Consider the following 19,260-nt stretch of genomic DNA (forward strand, 5'->3'; position numbering starts at 1 on the left):
TTTGAGTTAATTAAATATTGTGATTTATTTAATTGAATAAACAAATCCTACAATTACATATAAAGTAAACAACAGCCAATTGCAGAGTAGAAAGTATGTTCATAGCGTGTCCAATTAACTTTAAATTGCGACACTTCAAACTACATGATCTAAATGATCTAAAGTGAAACTTTATCCAAACTACATGAACTAAAATCATACTTTTACCAAAATCTTAAATAATAAACTTCAAGAGCATATCCAACAGCCTTGCTAAAAGAGATTGTTTGGCTGTTTTAACGAACAAAAATCACAAAATCTCATTTCCAAGATGCTCACTGTTTGCTTCGCTACTCTGACAACGGGAACAGTCTCTCACTAGATTTAGCTTGAGGAAAGAGAGAACTTAAAGGAAAAAAAACAAATAAAAAGGAGACGGGAAAAGGAAAGAGAACTTGACACAAACACACAAAAAAAAAAGGGAAGAGAACTTAACGGAATAAAAAACAAAGAAAAGTGGTTCTAGAAAGCTATAGAATCGTTGGGGTTAATTATTTATTTGAATTATTAATTAATAACGTATAAAAAATTAAATTATTAAATAACAAAATATTGTTAAAATAAAAAAAAAATTATTGGAGATGATAAGTTAAACTGAATAGTTATTTTAATTTTTACACACTGTTCATCAGCTATTTTAGCAGAAAATTAAACTTCATTATTGGAGATGCTTTAAGATAATTAGACCATTAACACAAAAGCCCAAACGCACAAAGTAAATGAACAGAAAAGAAAAAAATAAAATAAAAATTAAACAAAAAAATGTGATTTCCTTAGAACCCACATTTTTCTCTGTATAGCTTACAAACATACTGTTATTGCCCATTTAACATGATCAATTAACAAACCCTCTTCACTAAGCTTTGAATCTCTCGAGCCCAACCTTATAACCAACAGTCTTTAAATCTTTCTGCACTTCCTTCTGAAAGTCACTGTATGTAAAGGGCTTGTAGTTTGAGCTCCGAATCACACTGCCTTCTCCAGGAAACACGAAGTAGCAGATTGAAATTCTCTCTTTGCTTCTGTTCACCTTCACTCTGTGCTTCACACTCTTGTATTTGTCGTCGCTTATCGCCTAAAACCGAAGCACAAATTCCGTCAACAAATATTCATCAAACAAACAAGAGCTATACTACAGTCAATCATCTTCGTGCATGTGCGATTTTGACCAAAAATGAAGCTTACGTCTCATTTATGATCATAAATAGCTCACGCGTGCATAACCAACGGAACTTAGCAAAACCTAAGTAAGTAGTTACTTATGCTTAATCATATGACCTGCATCATGTCCCCGAGGTTGACAACTAGTGTGCTGGGAATTGGGTTTACATTGAACCACTCGGTGTCTTTGAGAACTTCGAGTCCACCGACATCATCTTGGTTTAGTATCGAGAGCACAGAGCTGTCAGTGTGGACGTCCATGCCCCATGCAGATGCAGATGCAGAGTTGGAGCAATGTGGGGGGTAGCGATAGACACGTACAACGCCAGTGGAATTGGATAAGTGGGATTTGGATTCTATTGGATCCATTCCAAGGCTTTTTACCATAGCTTCAAATATAGTTGTGGCTAGCCTGGCTAGGTGCTTCCCATATTCTTCCAGCACAAGGCTTTTGAGACACAGAGAAATTATACCCTTTGTTAAATAAGTCCATGTATAAATGTAAAGAAATATTTAGCACCTTATATGTAAGAAATATTATCGTTTGTGTGTCAAACTATAATTCTCAGTTAAAATAAATTTCTTATATGGTTTTCATAGAACTTGCACAAGACTTGTGAGATGAAAGAAATATTTTTTTGAAAAATTTATCATATGATTTAGTATATGTGTGACATTATAATTTAGAGAAGTGACTGCTTAATTGTAGCAGTAACACAATGTTTTAAATGAAAATAAGAAATCAAGACGAGACCCTTTTTCTAAAAGGTAAAACTAACTTCTCATCTTTTTTAATCTAGGCAATTTTCTTATTTTTCTTCAAAACATCGTAGTACCTTTACATGTAAGTAGTCATTTCTACTAGCGAAGAGAGGGTACACCAACTTTACACCTTCTACTACACCAAACAATCAACTAACCAATGCAATGTATATACATTAGAAACATAATTGAATGGGGTCAAAATTTCCAAACCATGCTTTACAGCCCAATGAAAGAAAATAAATGTACCTGAAAGAAGCAACTGTGGGATTGTCAGTTTGGAATTGACTGAGTTGAGCTAGAGGGACATTCAGTCCTTCAACCCAATTGATATTCTGGAGGGTACTAGTACCCTTTGTTGATAAGGCTGCCCCAGATGGAGTTAGGGCAGGGGTACCCCAGAAGTAGGACAGAGGGCTGGTGATAAGGCTCTGTTTGGATTCAAACGGCAGGGAAAAAACCGCTTTGGCATGCTCTTCAAGTTGGGTCAAAAGGGTTGGAGGAACTCCATGGTCGACCAAACGAAAAATGCCCCAAAACTCACATGCCTCCCCAAGTTTCAGGCTCTGGAGATCCACCAGAGGAATCGGATCCTCCAAATCATGAACTGGGTTGAGTTGGTCATCCAAATCAGCGGCCTGGGTTGAATCTGTGTGTGAACGGAACAGAGGAGGGTAGGATTCAGAAGCCATTTTTTTCTCAGAACAATGGAGGTTATCGTCTTGTTGTTGGGCAGGAGGCTGATTCTTATAGCAAATGAGCAGCCAAGAGAATGGGACAGCAACCATTTTATAGTGAGACAAAGGGCCATTTGTTTACTCTGGAAGTGGGACCAGGATGTTGTTTCTATATATTTTGGTGCCGACAGGTGTCCCAGGGTCCATTCTCTGACCCTAGACGAAATCTATGAAAAAGGAGATTGACACAATGATGGATTGGAAAGGTGGCTCCTAAGTCCTAAATCAGTCATGGTTCTGCCCGTGCTCATGTGCTAGTTTTACTACTCAATGTTTAACCAAGATGTTGACACTATTGGATGCATCCGAGTTTTAGACGGTTAAATTATGATTGTTATAATTTAGTCATACAAGTCTAGCCATCAATTACACTAATGCATGAAAGAATACTTGGTCTCGACGAAATTTTGGCATGCCGGTTGGGGGAGGGGAAGAGAGGGAGGAATCCATTTTCAGTTCGGAGCTTGTAGATTGGAGCAAAGGATGGGGTGGGATGGATTATGAGGAAATGAGGTAGAAGGAAAGGGTGGGGGGGAGATTGAAGTTATAGATTTGAAAAGGCGCGGTCTGAGGTGAGAGAGTAGAAAACTAAATAACATATAAGCAGTAAAAAATAAATAACGGTAAACGCCGAAGAAATTGCGGTAAATGCTGAGGATGCATGCTACCGATGCATAAAATTGCCGCCGGAGAAGACGATTAAGGGCAGACCACGGGAAGGTGGTGGCTTTTTAGGAAGGAGGGATAGGAGGAGAAGGGAGGAGGGTGAGTAAAAGGAGGGGCAGTGGTACTACCGCCGATCCTAAACAAGCGCAAGGGGCGGCTAATTGGGTGTGGTTTGTGAGAGAGGTTTTGGTAAGAGAGAGAAGGGGAAGCAATAAAGGGCGGTACTAATACACCAAATTCATGCACTAAATAATGTGATGCATTCTACACTATATATATTTTTATTAAAATAATTAATAAAATTCCAACTTAAATTAAAGCACAAATTTGATTGGTGTCACATTATTTGGTGTGCCTAGCATTATTCTTTTATGAATTAGGAACTTCGCATGCTTTGATGACATGTGAATGAGAAAAGAAAAAAAAACTCACATTTTTTTTCTTGCGAAATTTCTTTAATGCTCATGATTTTTTCTTAATATTCTCTTTCAATTATGCATGGAAGGTTATAATAGTATTATTATTGGTTTTTGGTTAACATAAAGTTTCATTAATAGATGATATAGAGTAGAATATGGAACTTTATAGAGAGTAATCATGTCTATGTACCATGGTGCATATTTATCACACCAATCTCCACTCCTCTTAACTAACGCTATCGTTTGTCAAAAATAAAAAAGTAGTATAGATTAACAAATTATAAGGTCTTTGGGGATAGAAAAATTCACATAAGGTATTTACTTTGCTTGCCCGATTGTTGAATTTACTGTCATATTTTATTTATATTTGAACAGCAAGTTTGATATTAATTTATTTTTTTAATGTAAATATATCGTTATATTAAATATCGCAATATAGAATACGTAATTTGAATTCTATTTGACTCATTCAAATTAACTGTATCTTATCTTATTTATTTTTTGCAGAAATGATTTTTACATCATGATTTATAATATGAATGATTCCGATCATAAATGCGAAAGTCCGTAAATCTCTTACAAAACATTTTAAGTATGATAACGTTAATGGATTAAATAATTATTTGTTAAGGAAGAAAAAAATTAGTAAAAATCGATCTTACACCATACTACATAAACATAATTATTCTTTGTCGTTACGTAAAATGTTATAAGCCCCTGTAGCGAACTACTAAATCTGGCGCGGATCCTTTTCCTTTGACAACCATTCATGGTGGGCCCCTTTTAGTACCGACTTGAAAGCCTGGATTGTTCTTGAAACATCAACCGCTTCTCTTTTCCCTTATAACAAAGGTATGGCAGAACGGCGTCCGGCTTTAGTTTTGCTCGACTTCTAAACTCCCGGCGCGAGTTTGCATCTCGGAGAAGTTAGAGGATACCTGAACTTGCCTTCTGCGGCGCAGGTTAGCCTCCTGCGACGAACTCTTGTATGATATTTGCTTATTATCTTCGTTTTGTGAGGTTAATTTATTTGATTTGATTAGGTTCGTATAAAAGGAAAACAATTGATTTTGGTTTTTGGGTTTTTGTTTTTCCTTCAAAGTTTCTTATTAGATTTTAGAAAATTTTAGGTGAATTTTCTAGTCATTGTCTGTGCACTACTTTCTTTTAGTTTTTATTTTTTATTTTTATTTTGTTGATTTTTCTCATCAGTTATGAAGCTTGATGGTTGATGATAGATGATGGTTCGTGTTCGTTTAATGCACTCTTGTTAATTCCTGTATTCGTGGTCATGAGTGTGAGGTTAGTCGGTGATGATGGGACGAACTATTGACAGACTGACAACGAAACATGGTTGGTAGATTGTCGTTCATATTCATATTGTGTTAGATTAGACCATGTCGGTGTTGATCGAATGAGTTAGTGAGTCTGACAATGCAACTTGGTAGATCATTGTACTTATTCACGTCGTGATATATTAATGGAAGAATTGACAGTCTAACAATACAATCTGTTACGTTAGACCTTATTACATTAGATTAGATTGCGTGACATGAATTATTAATTATCATGTTTTTGTTTGTTACAATTCATGTATTTGTTTCTTTAGGTGGAAGTTTGATTGATGTTCATGTATTATTTAATATGTTCTGTTTGCATAGAGCTCTCGGTATTTATGGTTATGTGCTTGGGCAATGGTTTTTATTCTATCTTTTGGCATTGTCCCCACGAACTATTGACAGTCTACAACACAATATGTTTGATCGCGGTTTGGTTAGGTTCACAAATAACATATATACGCTAACATGATCGGTTAGACTAGACCGCACGACAAGAATATATTAGTGTTCATGTTCTTTATTTTTATCAATTCCAAGTCCAAATACTAACCCCATTCAACGTCGGTCTGATGTCTGCAGATCATTACAAAGTGAGGTATGGCCAAACATCACCCTGATCTGATTATGTGCCGGAAACAACCGGGGATCGCCATTGGACGGCTTTGCGAGAAGTGTGATGGCAAGTGTGTGGTCTGCGACTCCTACGTCCGTCCTTGCACCCTTGTGAGGGTTTGTGATGAATGCAACTACGGATCTTTCCAAGGCCGGTGTGTAATCTGCGGCGGAGTTGGAATTTCCGATGCCTACTATTGCAAAGAGTGTACGCAGCAGGAGAAGGATAGGGATGGATGTCCAAAGATTGTGAATTTAGGTAGTGCGAAAACCGACCTCTTTTACGAACGCAAGAAATATGGCTTTAAGAAACGATGATCGTAATTAAGCATCACTAAGATGTACTTAGATGTTGTAATGATTTGTATTTGGAGATTATTACAAGCATATTTAGACTCCTTCGTGTATTGAGTTTCTCTATCAATCTATACATTGTTACAGGTAGTACATGAATATAGTTTTGTATCTGCTCTCTGTTTTCGTTAATGGTACTTGAAGGTCAAAACCTAAAAAAGAGAATGAAAGACGGCACATATGAGCAGAATAGTACCACAACAACGGAGTAAGGTTATTTCCCCTCTAAATTTCCTTCCCATCCTCTCATAAATGGTTTTTATTAAGTCACGTTAACTTCTTGTGTTGGCTTCTATATAGATAGAGAAAGACAAAGGAAAATGAGAGGAGGAGAGGGAAGGAGATTTGAAAGGAAGAGAATCCTACTCCTACAACAATCTATTATATCCAAAGTGAATGGAGGGGCCTCAAGTGGCTGGGCGTAGAACCAAGATGAAGTTCTGACTATCTATCAAAGAAAAAGAACGAATGGATCTTGTAGGCTCAATAAGACATTGTCTCGTTGTTACTGTATGATCGAATTAATTAAAAAGTAGGAAGAATTTGTGAGTTTAGTCAGAACAACTGAGGACATCACATAACAACTATCTAAGACTGATAATATGGTATTTTAATATATGGCAATTATCTATGCCATCGGCAATGCCACTAGAATAATACAAGGGTTTTTATCACAAATGGTCCCTGAAATTGACTCTTATCATCAACATGGTCCTTGAAATTGAAAATCAATTAATGTAGTCCTTGAAAATAGGTGTCGCAAATCAAAGTGGTTATTCCATCACAATTCAGTTAAAAGTTTCGTTAAGTGTTGATGTGGCACATAAATGGGCCCCACTAGATTTACGAATTTTTATCACAAATGGTCATTGAAATTGACCCACACCATCAAGATGGTCCCTGAAATTGACCCACACTATCAAGATGGTCTCTGAAATTGAAAATCGATAAATGTAGTCCTTGAAAATAGATGTCGTAGATCAATATGATCCTTTTGCCACAATTCTGTAAAAAAAAAATTGTTTTGTGCTGATGTGTGTTTAATAATTAATTAAAATAGTTGTCTAAATACCTTTTTGCACAATGGAATTTTTTTTTCCTTATAGTAGGGCCTATTCCGTAGAGAGATCCCCTTCATAAATTCTCAAAGGCACAAGACTTAACCAAGGCCTAAGAGGGGACAAGGAAATAGTTTTCAACCAACAATAGACGCACCTCAGGTATAACCTCATTATCTCAAGGCAGACCTCTTTGTTCTTTGCATCACCAGACCACCAGGGAAGCGTCAAACAAGCTGTCCAAGATTAAGGTTGTGAGGATGTTGATCGCCTAAATGTTACTGGTAATGTCCCATAAGTTGTTGCCAATCGACGAAGCTGTCACCAAAAGCGATCTCGATCCAAGTTCAATTCAGTGAAGGGTGTCGAAGTGTGTAAAGATGAGTATATTGAGAATTTTTTGACATAGAATAGAGAGCAAAGGAGATAGAGAAATATGGACTGGGATCGGAGGTGATTAAAGGAGTGGGTTTTTTCTATTGACAACTTTTTTATTAACTATTAAATTATTAAGCCTATTTTAATTTTTTAAAATTTAATTAGTCTTGTATGACCCATTTATTTGTCACATCAGCACATATTGAATTTTTGACAAAACTATGAGGGAATAACTACATTGATTTGAGATACTTGCGGGACTATATTTATCAATTTTCAATTTCAGGGATCATTTTGATGTTGTAGGTCAATTTTAGGGATCATTTTGATGTCCTAGGTCAATTTCAATGACCATTTGTAAGAAAAAAAATTACTTATGGGGCCCATTTATGTGTCACATCAACATTTAACATAATTTTTAACATAATTGTGACGGAATTACTACATTGATTTGCGACACCTATTTTCAGGGACTACATTAATTGATTTTCAATTTCAATGACCATCTTGATGGTGAGGGTCAATTTCAGAGACCATTTGTGATAAAAATCCATAATACAATGGTTGTAAGATAATTTTTCTCGTGTTTGTGAAAGAGAGGGAAAGCCAGATGAGAGGCCATTTTGCCATGCTCAAGTTCATTAGTAAGGTGGATGCTAATTATCTTCTCCTTTTATCTTTCTCTACTTGTCTTTTCCACTCAACCGTTGCCACGTAGACTCCAGTATTACTTAAAAGTTAAAACTCGATATCTAATGTGTTGAAAATCTAATTCTTTAAGCAACAATGGAGTTCGCATGACAACAAATGAGTGAAATGTAAATAGAGAAAGATAAGAGGAAAATGTAGTTAGTATTTCTTTCATTAGTAATATAAATGTATGTTTACTGGTAGTTGCATCAATATCGTTTTGGAAAAATATTTTACTTAGATTAATTCATTAACTTTAACTCAAACTTATTAAGTTGAAACGATATAAATAATTATATTTGCGTCGGTAGCACTATATTATCACCAAACGTTGTACATGGAGACTAGAGTAGAGTGTGTGAACCAGTTAATGGCAAAAAAATAATACACATGATCACGACTTTTGAACGAGAAACGGAAGCCGCTGCCTGCTTCTGTCTGGCAAAGGCGTGGCTACCTTATCTGGTAATTAAAGGAGGGGATCGATATCAACACCGTTAACTTTTAAAAGTCAGCATCTTCAGATGCACTCGTGACAGCCATCATCTGTAAACGTCAACTTTTAATATAGTAGTATTATTAGCATGCAAGTGTATAGAAACGTGTGAGGATCCTCTCTTTGTGTGAATCTCAGGCATTCATTGTATATCGTATGATCAATTTTTATCAGATACTGTTTATATTCAATTTTAAATAAAAAATAGATAAATTAGATTTTCATCTCTCATTTTACTACTCTATTAATTAAAACCTTATTCCTTTTCAATTTTTGATCAAAGTTCATGGATATTAATAACATCATTAATTATTTCAATAATAAAATATTTTTATTTCTAAATATATTCCTTTAGTATTAAAACTGTTACAATTAGTATATTTATTTTTATGACTAAATTTTTTATCATATTTTTTTTAGTTTGTAACCATTTTTAATTTGCAAACCTTTTTTAATTTGTACCAATTTTCTTTTTAGTCTTAATTTGTACCCATATATTAATTTCTTTTTGTGCCCATATTTTCTAAAGTTTTATTTGTATTTGTATTCATGTGTTTACCACATGCCATTGTATAATTCATCAATGGTAGAGAAATTATATATGGTATATTTATGCTAAACTTTGTATCATATTTATATTTTTAGTTTGTACCCACTTTTAATTTGCAACCTTTTTTTTTTTAATTTGTAGTATTTTCTTTTTAGTTTTAATTTGTACCAATGTATTAATTTCTTTTTGCGCATATATTTTTTAAAATTTCATTTGTACTCATAAATTTTTAATTTTTTATTTGTACCCTAATTTATTTAAAATGTACTCATTCTTCTTTATTAATGTACCACTTTGCTATATGTGAAATGTACCATTTTTTTTTAACACTATGGATACATTCTTTTGACATTTATTATTTCTTATTGTAACATAGTTTTTATCCATATATTCAATCAAAATGTTTGAATTTTTTTATTGTAGCTGTTTCTAATAATATTATAATGAGAGATTTTAAATGTATAGGATTATAAATCTCATAAAGTATCAAACAATCAATGTCAAAACTATAAAAATATAAATATTAATAGTAATATAATGAGGTGTACAAAGTCAATGGACTTTGATCAAACTTTGAATATCATTAAGATTTTAGTTAAAAAATGTTAGAGACTAGGAACCGCATCCAAAGTATTATATATATATATATATATATATATATATATATATTATTTTATGTATTATATGATAAACGATATTATAAAGATATATATTTTGTTATTTTGAAGAGTTTTGAATTCTGGGTGTAGCTCACTTATGTCCATCATTTTACCCACCTTACAAGTTTTAAAATATATTAATATAAAACAAACACACATTGCTACAAGTAACGTTATGAGACGGTGTTACGGTTACACCAAAAAGTATATCGGTATGGCATTATTCAACCTATAAATACAGCAATATTGGTTCATTCATCCTTCTGGTGTATGATTATCAGAGTCAACCAGAGAGAGAAAAAGAAAGATGGGATTTGGAGGTACTCGGCTGTGCGTATGTCTCTTGCTTGCCTTCGCTGTAATTTCTTCTTCTCGGAACACCGTTCTATTCTCAGGTATGGATATATGTTTCTCTCTCTACCTATATCTTCTTCAACCACTTATTCGCGTAAAACTTACCTCCAACGAGTCGATTTTCATACCCTCTCTCTCTCTGCATCGTTCTCCAATGATCACGTGAAGAGCGAGGGATCTGAAATGCGTTGCAGGCAAGTCTTTCTCCTACTGTTCTTCAACTGATGCATAGAAACAATCATCTCCAAAGGCATTGAATTGCTCTCCTTTTCCAATCTTGTTCTTGGAACACAATGAGTTCTGTAAAAAGTAAAACTACAGAAATCGATAGAGTTGCTTTGTTTGAAATTGGAAAATTATTTATGTTGGAAATTAATTCTATAATACTGTGTATATTTTGTCTCGTTACGATATATACAATGAACCTTAATATATACTAATTAATATTATTAAGAATATAAATCTAGGAATTAATTATTCATTCTGGTATCCGTTGCCTGCTTTTTGGAATCAATTGGGTTGGGGGTGTGGAAGTGTGTGCAACACCAGCTGGGTTTGGCATTCATACTCTCATCTCATGCATCCATATTATATATATATATATATATATATATTTTTTTTTATATGTTTTGTCTCTTTTACACACCAATTGAGACTAGTATTCACACGCCAATTGAGACTTTGTTTTCACACACCAATTGAGACTTGGACACTAGTATGCTATGGACACTAGTATTCACACACCGTCTTGTTTGCTAGTTGTGCTTATGGACACTAGTATTCACACACCAATTGAGACTTTGTGGGTCCATTCTATAATGTATTTTAACGATCTGAATTATTTATCTTTTGGAATATCATTTATTGATCATTTTTGCAAAAAATTAAACAAATCCAAAACCATTAAGACATTCATTAGTAGTGAAGTAAATGGTATTTAAGGATAAAAATGTAATTACACCTACAAGAGATAATACTTAGATGTTAAGGAATCTTAGTTAGTTTTGGAGGTTTTCTTTTAGCTGTGATAGCTTTTGTATAAATACCCAAAGTGTAATGTTATTCATTTTATCAATGGAAAAAATAATTTTCCTAATATGGTATCAACCACCTATAGTCTCATGACACCTCTTCGATCCAATTTTCCCGCTTCTCTCTGCACCGCCTAATCTTCTTCATATTCTCCGATCAATCGATCGATTTCTTGATCTTGATTGTGATTTCTTCTTCCACATTTCTTCTTCCACCTACAACTATGGTGACCTTTACATCTCATTCTTTAGAATTGGATTCTCTTGTTCATCAGTTTCCTGATGTAATTCCCAACCCTAAATCTGCAATTTCTTCTTCCATTACGATCCAAAATATTGGATCCATGATTCCAATCAAGCTCACAACTACAAATTACCTGAAATGGAGTGTTTTGTTTGCTCCGATCTTCCGTTGTTACAATCTTACTTGTCTCATTGACGAAACTATGGCGGCGCCGCCCAAATTTCTTCTTGATTCGTTAGGGAATCAGGCTGCAACTCTCAATCCAGCCTATGTCACTTGGTTTGAGAATGATCAAAACATTCTTATCCGGATTAATTTAACTCTTTCTGAATCTCTAATTCCTTACACGGTTGGCGTGACTTCTGCTCGAGGACTTTGGGCGAAATTGGAATTGCGACTTGCAATTGCATCTCAATCTCACATTCATGAGCTTCGATCTCATCTTTGTAGTCTTGTTAATGGTGAATCAACTGCTGCTTAATATCTCTAGCAAATTGAAGAAATCACATATGCACTTGCAAGTGCGGGTGCTCTAGTTGAAGATTCAGAACTAATCTCAGTCACTCTTCATGGATTGCCTCCCGAATTGACTCTTTTGTGGATGCTATTCAGTTTCGTATTGGATCCACGACTATTAATGAATTGGATTCAACTCAATAATCAGAAGAAAACAATTTCAGCTGCATTTTTTCAAGCGTATAATTATTCTGTTGGTATTCTTCATTTGCCTGCAAACCCTAATCCTCAAGCTTTTGTTGCTCAACATGTTCCTAATTTCAAGAATCAAGGTCGCAATGTAGAACGCAATTATTAGAATACCAATCGTGGCAATTATCAGACTCGTGGAAACTACATATTTAATAATGACAGGAATAGCTATTCTCAAAACACGACTTAAAGATTCAATTGTGAAGCTCGCAACAATTACTCTTCTTACATAAAGATCTCTTATCAGATTTGTCGTAAACTAGATCATGAAGCTAGTGACTGTCCTCATCGTATGGATCAAAATTATAGTGGCAAATCTTCTCATTCTGCTATGGTTGCCAACACTTCCAATTCTACACCTACCTGGATTGTAGACTCCGATGCAAGTTCACATATGACAAATTCTTATGCAAATCTTCAGAATCCAAAAACATACAATGGCCCTGAGCAAGTGTATATTGGAGATGGCAAAGGTTTGCCTATTCTCCACTCTGGTTCATCATCTTTACATACTTCAACTAATTCATTTGCACGGAAACATGTTTTACATGTCCCTGATTTGAAGCATAATATTCTTTCTGCAAATCAATTACTCCTTGACAATTGGTGTTCTATGCATCTTTATCCTTTTCACTTGACTTTGAATGATCATTCTTCGGGGATGATGCTTTTTAAAGGTTCAGTTCAACGTGGATTCTATCCTTTTCACTCATCACATCTCCTGCTACTTCTCATCAAGCATTCACTACATCTGTCAAAGCTCCAAGGCATCTTTGGCATCAAAGATTGGGCCACCCTTCTGTTAAGATCATAAATAAGTTGGCATCTCAATCATGTATTTCTATTTTTGATGGTTCAAATAAAAGTTTTTGCTCAGATTATGCACTAGGGAAATGTTTTAAACTTCATTTTTCTACTACTACTTGTACTATAAGTAAGTTTTTAGAACTTATCCATACAGATGTCTGGGGATCCTCACCTACAGTTTCTCACCTTGGTTTTAGGTATTATATCATTTTCATAGATGACTATTCCCGATATTGTTGGTTCTATCCCTTAAAGTGTAAATCTGATGCACTCTCCACTTTTATGCAATGGAAATTACTTGTTGAATTCTCTGAGTACAAAAATTATTGCACTAAGGTTTGATTCTAGTAGAGAATTTGTTAGTATTGCCTTCTTTAAGTTATTAGCTGCCCATGGAATTCAACATCAGCTTACTTGTCCCCACACCTTAGAGCAAAATAGGTGTACAGAACGTAAAGACATGTATATAGTTGAGATTGCTCAGACTGTTTTGATAACATCTAAGGTGCCTCATTATTATTAGGTTGAGGCTTTTGCTACATTAGTTTATCTTATCAAAAGATTACTAACTATTTCCAGATCTTCTTTTTAGGAGTCTCTCTCCAAGAAAGTACCAGACTATAAGTCACTCAAGGTCTTTGGTTGCAATTGTTTCCCTTGGCTAAAGCCGTACACATCTTCAAAACTGGATCTTAAAAGCAAGCCATGTGTATTCTTGGGGTATAGCTTAAATCACAAGGGTTATCTGTGTCTTCATCCAACTACTCACAGATTGTATATTTCAAGGCATGTGATCTTCAATGAGTTGACTTTTCCATTTCATGCTCCGCACCCTTCACCTTTCACCATCAAATCTTGTTACCTCCTTATTATACCAATCTCTCATTCTATCATCCCTTACTTTTACTACTTTTCCTCCCCATACCGTATCTACATCATATCCAGTAACCACATTAGCTCCATTAAATCTTGCAACCTTATCAAGCCCTCTATCCACATCCAATTCTGTACCCACATTAAATCCCTAAAATCTTGCAACCTTATCAGCTTCTGCAATTCCATTACATCATACTTCTACCTCTCTTATCAACATCCACCCAATGCAGACAAGATCCAAGTCTGGAATTTTCAAACACAAAGCCCTAACTGCAACTAAGCACCATATTCATCCTCATTTTGTAGTTGATTATGTACCTACAACCTACTTACAAGCTTCTAAACACTATCATTGACACATATCAATGCAAGAGGAGTTTAATGCTCTTCTCAAAATTGGTACTTGGTCTCTTATACCCTCTTCATCTTCTCACAATCTTGTGAGATGTAAGTGGGTTTTTCGGATCAAAAGGAAACCAGATGACACTATTGACAGGTATAAAGCCCGTTTGGTTGCTAAAGGGTTTACCAACAAGAAGGCCTTGACTATACTGAAACCTTTAGTCCAGTGACCAAACATGTGACCATTATACTTATTCTAACTCTTGCAGCACAATGTAATTGGTTCCTAAATCAACTAGATGTCAATATTAACTTCCTACATGGCACACTTACTGAATCAGTGTTTATGCAACAACCACCTGGCTTTGAAGATCCATCAAAACCAACTCATGTTTGTCAACTTCACAAATCACCTTATGGTTTAAAACAGGTTATTCGAGCTTGTATGACAAGCTTTATAATGCTTTGCATTCTCTTAGGTTCACAGGTTCTCAAAGTGATCATTCTCCGTTTGTGAAGAGATCTCCCACTTTGGTATTCATCTTAGTCTATGTGGATGACATACTGGTAACTGGTCCATCCCTTGTAGCCTGCCTGTCAAGAAGTTATAACATAACTTAGTGCTCTTTTCCCCTTTAAGGATCTTGGTGCTCTTCACTAGTTTGTTGGCATTGAAGTCAAAAGATCATCAACAGATTTCTTTATATCTCAAACAAAATACATTTTGGATCTCTTAACAAAAGAAAAAAATGGAAGGAGCTAAACCTTGCAGCACTCCTCTAAGTACAACCAAGCTTGATCATTCATCTCCTCTTCTTGAAAATGCTTTTGAATATTGATCTTTAGTTGGAACTCTTCAATATTTAACTTTGACACGACCTGATTTTAGTTTTGCAGTCAATTTGGTGTGTCAGTTCATGCACAGTCCTAGAGTTTCACATATGCAAGCAGTTAAACGCATCCTCATATATCTCAAGGGTTCCCTTAATCTTGGTTTATGGTTCTCCAAGTGTTCCAAAGCTCCATCTATTCAAGCATTTTCATACACCGATTGGGCAGGGTGTTCTTTGGACAAAAGATCCACTGGTGGTTACTGCATATTTTTTGGCAACTCACTAATTAGTTGGAGTGCTAAGAAGCAACCCACTGTTGCTAGATCATCAACAAAAGTTGAATATTGATCTCTTGCAAATGCAGCTGTTGAAATCACTTAGCTATGCAAATTGCTTGTTGATATTGCTTATCCTCTGCCTTATTCTCCACAGTTGTGGTGTGATAATGTCTCTGCCATATTCTTAGCAAAGAATCCTATTTCCATGCTCGGACTAAGCCTGTTGAAATCGATTATCATTACATTCATGAAAAGGTTCTGGCAAACCAAGTATCTGTGTATTTTGTTTGTACATAGGATCAAGTAGCTGATGTTTGTACCAAGTCTCTATCCAACTTCAGGTTCTTGCTTCTGAGATACAAACTTCAACTGAGAGTTCCACAGTTTCGTTTTTTTTGTGGGGGGGGGGGGGGGAGGGGGGGAGATATTAAGGATAAAAATGTAATTACACCTACAAGAGATAATACTTAGAGGTTAAGGAATCTTATTAGTTAGTTTTGGAGGTTTTCTTTTCTGTTAGCTATGACAGCTTTTGTATAAATACCCAAAGTGTAATGTTATTCATTTTATCAATGGAAAAATACTTTTCCTAATAAATGGTTTAGGTTCTACAAAAAAAAACTTAAACGCTTAATCCAACGGTCACATGGTTTCAAATTCGAGTGGTTTTTGGTAGATATGATCTTTGAGGAAAGATCTAAAAGATAGATGGTTCGGATCGTTGAAATACATTACAAAGTGAGTCCTACAAAAAAGTGTGTAAAAAATTATTTACAAAAAAAAAAAGGTAGTGTCACGGATATGTCTCCTGTATAATCCTTGTATTCGTCAAGAAGGTGTAGATTTATCAGTGCAATGTAGTAAACATTATTGCTGGAGGCTGATTTTCTTCTTTTCTTTGTTGGTGTGCTTGGTTACCGTACTACAGATGACGAGGTGGTAATGGCAATGGAGATGGAGGGTAGGTCTTTGAGGGTGACGACAAACGACTACGACGACCCAACTGCAAATCGTGGGCATGATCCCTCCGCCTTCGCCCCCTCAAGGGTCAGGTCTGGCGGCGGAGGTGGCCGAAAAGGCTAAGGCTAATAGACCAATACATTGCTCAATGCTTGATTCAGAAGGGCTAATGTAATGCTTCATATATAACATGTTTTAATTTGCTTTTTTAATTGGCGTAACCAAATTGGTGTATCAAAAAAAAAAAATGGTATTCAAGATCTTTGCTATATTAATAAATAAGTGATGATGCAAGCCTTTACGGTCTTCGTCATATTTTCTTGATACCATTGTCGGCTCGAAAGAAGCGTAGTGGATACAGCGAAGGGTTAGATAAGTAATCATGCATAAGCTGAATATGGCTCTCTTTCCCATCTCAATTTCCTTTTTGTTGGCGTAGGTGCCACCGCATTTTGGCGTGACTAGGTGCCTGCCACCGTTGGTATGAATCCTACTACCGGGTGATGCTGGCAGCATTGAGGCGAGACCAAACTGCGGTGGCAATGATGATGTGGCGGCGGCGAGTGCTGTCATGGTTAAGGATTGGATTCAATGGATGGTTGATGGTGGCAGTGGCGATTCAACATATGCCTCCCGGTTTCAAACAAAAGGGTTACAGAATATGTTCTTACTTCTTGCTGTTTATACTTTATAGGACATATATTGTGTCTATTTATATGAATATTAATGTGATTCAGTTTCCTTTTGGATTTCATTCTTGAACTGCAGCACTGTCGTCACGTCGTATTATCGTCCTGCTGTGTTAGTTGAGGTTCTTTACGAGTACGTAAAGTTCCAACTCGAAACACTACTGAAATTTGGTCACATTGCATTCAATTGGCAATATAACCACCATCTTCGGCTATTTCTTGACATGAAGCATAAACTGGCATCTCCATTTCCCTTGGGTTAGAAGTTTTGAACAAATGAAAACATGCATTACATTTCCAAAACACCTCCATAAACTCAAGAAAATTGAAATGCACATTCAAATTCCATTTCCATCCAAAGCAGTTCCGGTATGCAGAGCGTAACTAGAGCCGGTACATGATCAACAACAACAACAACAACAAGGCCTTTTCCCACTAAGTGGGGTCGGCTACTTCGTTCTGGATTCATTTTCATAAGGATTCGATGTAACCGAGGAGTGCCGGCTGTCGACTACCTGACGCCCTCCCCCTCCTCCTTTATCCGGGCTTGGGACCGGCAATGTAAGATAAACTTACATAAGCGGAGTTAGCCGGTACATGATCAAGTACACAAAAAAAAAAATATACTAATACACTCAATGTGAAAAACTAAATCCAGGAACAATTATACTTTTGAGTAGATACGGACACTGTATTCCGTGAAATGAACTATATTAGCATGCAGAATCAGATTGTCGTTCAAAACCTATCAGCAAAACATTCTATTGGTGTCTCTAATCTGTATAACAGTGATGGGTAACAAATTTATTAAAACTTCGAAGCCTTTGAACCTACCAAGCAAGTATGCGAGCCAGTGTGCAAGCTTGAAACTCCAACCGCAAGCATTTGGGCTGTCCAAACCCCGCTAGTAGACTAAGACCATCAAGCTGAGTCTATGATTCTTGAACCACCCAACTTATTCGCAATGGCATCTCTTAGTTCAAGCTCGCCTGGAAATCTTCCCTCCTTCAGCTTAGAGAAAACCTGCAACATACAAGAGAACATAAGCTAACACTCAATCATATGGTCAAAGGAGAAAAAAGGACTTAAGCGAATAGGAATGGTAATCTAGCTCCCAGAAAACATATGGCCAAAGAAAAAAGGGTTTGCTCACCAATTCATCGTTGAGGTAAACTTCGAAAGCACCAGTGCCTTGGAGGAAGGACTGCAATGCATTGCCAAGAAGCAAAGTGGATGCAATGGTACCAAATCTATTTGCACGCAGAGAATAATACCAAGCCGGAGGTGTCGCAAACCCCAACATCGGAAAAATATGCTCGCCCGCCATTACAATCCCAAAAACTCCAACTTGAGCAACCGGAACCAGCTTGCTGACCACACGCTTTGGAAGGGGCGGAGGATAGTTCGAAAGATCAACATGGATTCCAGGGAAAGCAGCCTCCAACATCTTCGTCACTGTTACCGCATTCCCCCTACCAAATGCAAATTCCTTCGATATGTAAATATAGCCCAATCCCAAGGATCCAATCTAACAAGTTCAGAGCAAAACAAGTAGAAAACCACATCTTTATCGGAACACTAATCGGGAGCTAACAGATAAAATCAAGAGCATTTTACGGCTTAACGGATAAATCCCAGGACCCCAATAACACTTCAATTTCTATTGAATAACTGTTCAAATTGATCTTCTATCATCCCACATCATAATTCGAAATAAAATTAAAAACCCAATTCAATAAATCACAAAAGCAACAAGAGAAATACTTGTAAGAGCAAGAAGTGCAGAAGCTAATTTTGACCGTGCTCCCGACGCCGATTGCCCCAAAAGCGCTTGGTTTCTGAAATCCGATAAAACCAAAGAAATACAGAGGGAAATTATAATACGATGAATATGTGGAATCAATTGCAATAAATTATGGGAAGTGCAGAGGAATTCAGAGTGAAATACCTCTGAGGGGAAGTCTAGGGTTTCTTTGGCGACTGGAGGAGGCTGGTGTTGGTGTTGGAGGTGGGGATGGGGATGGTGGTGGTGAGGAGGCTTGTGGGGCGGAGGAGGGGGCGGAGTAAAGAGGTTTAGGAGGTCTGTGCAGAAGAGGAAGAGTGGTAGCCCTAGCAGAACAAGCTGTGCTCGATCCATTGCTGCAGTCTACAGAAAATGTGTAGAGAGACAGAGTTGGAGACGAAAATGGTTCTTCTGTTTAGCCTTCTTTGATCGAC

General features: G+C 36.2%; 4 protein-coding genes across 6 annotated transcripts; 2 read left to right on the forward strand and 2 right to left on the reverse strand.

Annotated features, from left to right (window-relative positions):
• Positions 1-759: 759 nt before the first annotated feature.
• LOC126588541 (gibberellin 2-beta-dioxygenase 8-like) lies at positions 760-2,765 on the reverse strand. Its single transcript, XM_050253642.1, has 3 exons — positions 2,212-2,765; positions 1,318-1,648; positions 760-1,114 (listed from the first exon to the last, which is right to left on the reverse strand). Exons 1-3 carry the CDS (start codon positions 2,748-2,750, stop codon positions 896-898), a joined length of 1,089 nt encoding a protein of 362 aa, XP_050109599.1. The 5' UTR covers positions 2,751-2,765; the 3' UTR covers positions 760-895.
• Positions 2,766-4,578: 1,813 nt separating this feature from the next.
• Positions 4,579-6,180, forward strand: LOC126590697 (PHD finger-like domain-containing protein 5A). 3 transcript variants are annotated; one of them, XM_050256191.1, is made up of 2 exons: positions 4,579-4,746; positions 5,704-6,180. In XM_050256191.1, exon 2 carries the CDS (start codon positions 5,722-5,724, stop codon positions 6,052-6,054), a length of 333 nt encoding a protein of 110 aa, XP_050112148.1. In that variant the 5' UTR covers positions 4,579-4,746; positions 5,704-5,721; the 3' UTR covers positions 6,055-6,180. The 3 variants fall into 3 exon arrangements, with proteins under 3 accessions (XP_050112148.1, XP_050112149.1, XP_050112150.1); XM_050256192.1 differs by having other exon boundaries at positions 4,594-4,770; XM_050256193.1 differs by lacking the exon at positions 4,579-4,746 and adding an exon at positions 4,829-5,137.
• Positions 6,181-10,132: 3,952 nt separating this feature from the next.
• LOC126590698 (protein PSY3-like) lies at positions 10,133-16,678 on the forward strand. The gene is made up of 2 exons (XM_050256194.1): positions 10,133-10,316; positions 16,323-16,678. Exons 1-2 carry the CDS (start codon positions 10,229-10,231, stop codon positions 16,475-16,477), a joined length of 243 nt encoding a protein of 80 aa, XP_050112151.1. The 5' UTR covers positions 10,133-10,228; the 3' UTR covers positions 16,478-16,678.
• Positions 16,679-17,654: 976 nt separating this feature from the next.
• Positions 17,655-19,260, reverse strand: LOC126590695 (selT-like protein). The gene is made up of 4 exons (XM_050256189.1): positions 18,992-19,260; positions 18,808-18,881; positions 18,197-18,515; positions 17,655-18,066 (listed from the first exon to the last, which is right to left on the reverse strand). The coding sequence occupies exons 1-4, from the start codon at positions 19,178-19,180 to the stop codon at positions 17,965-17,967; spliced, it is 684 nt and encodes a 227-aa protein (XP_050112146.1). The 5' UTR covers positions 19,181-19,260; the 3' UTR covers positions 17,655-17,964.

This window comes from Malus sylvestris, chromosome 11 (assembly GCF_916048215.2).
Source record: "Malus sylvestris chromosome 11, drMalSylv7.2, whole genome shotgun sequence".
Lineage (NCBI taxonomy): Eukaryota > Viridiplantae > Streptophyta > Magnoliopsida > Rosales > Rosaceae > Malus > Malus sylvestris.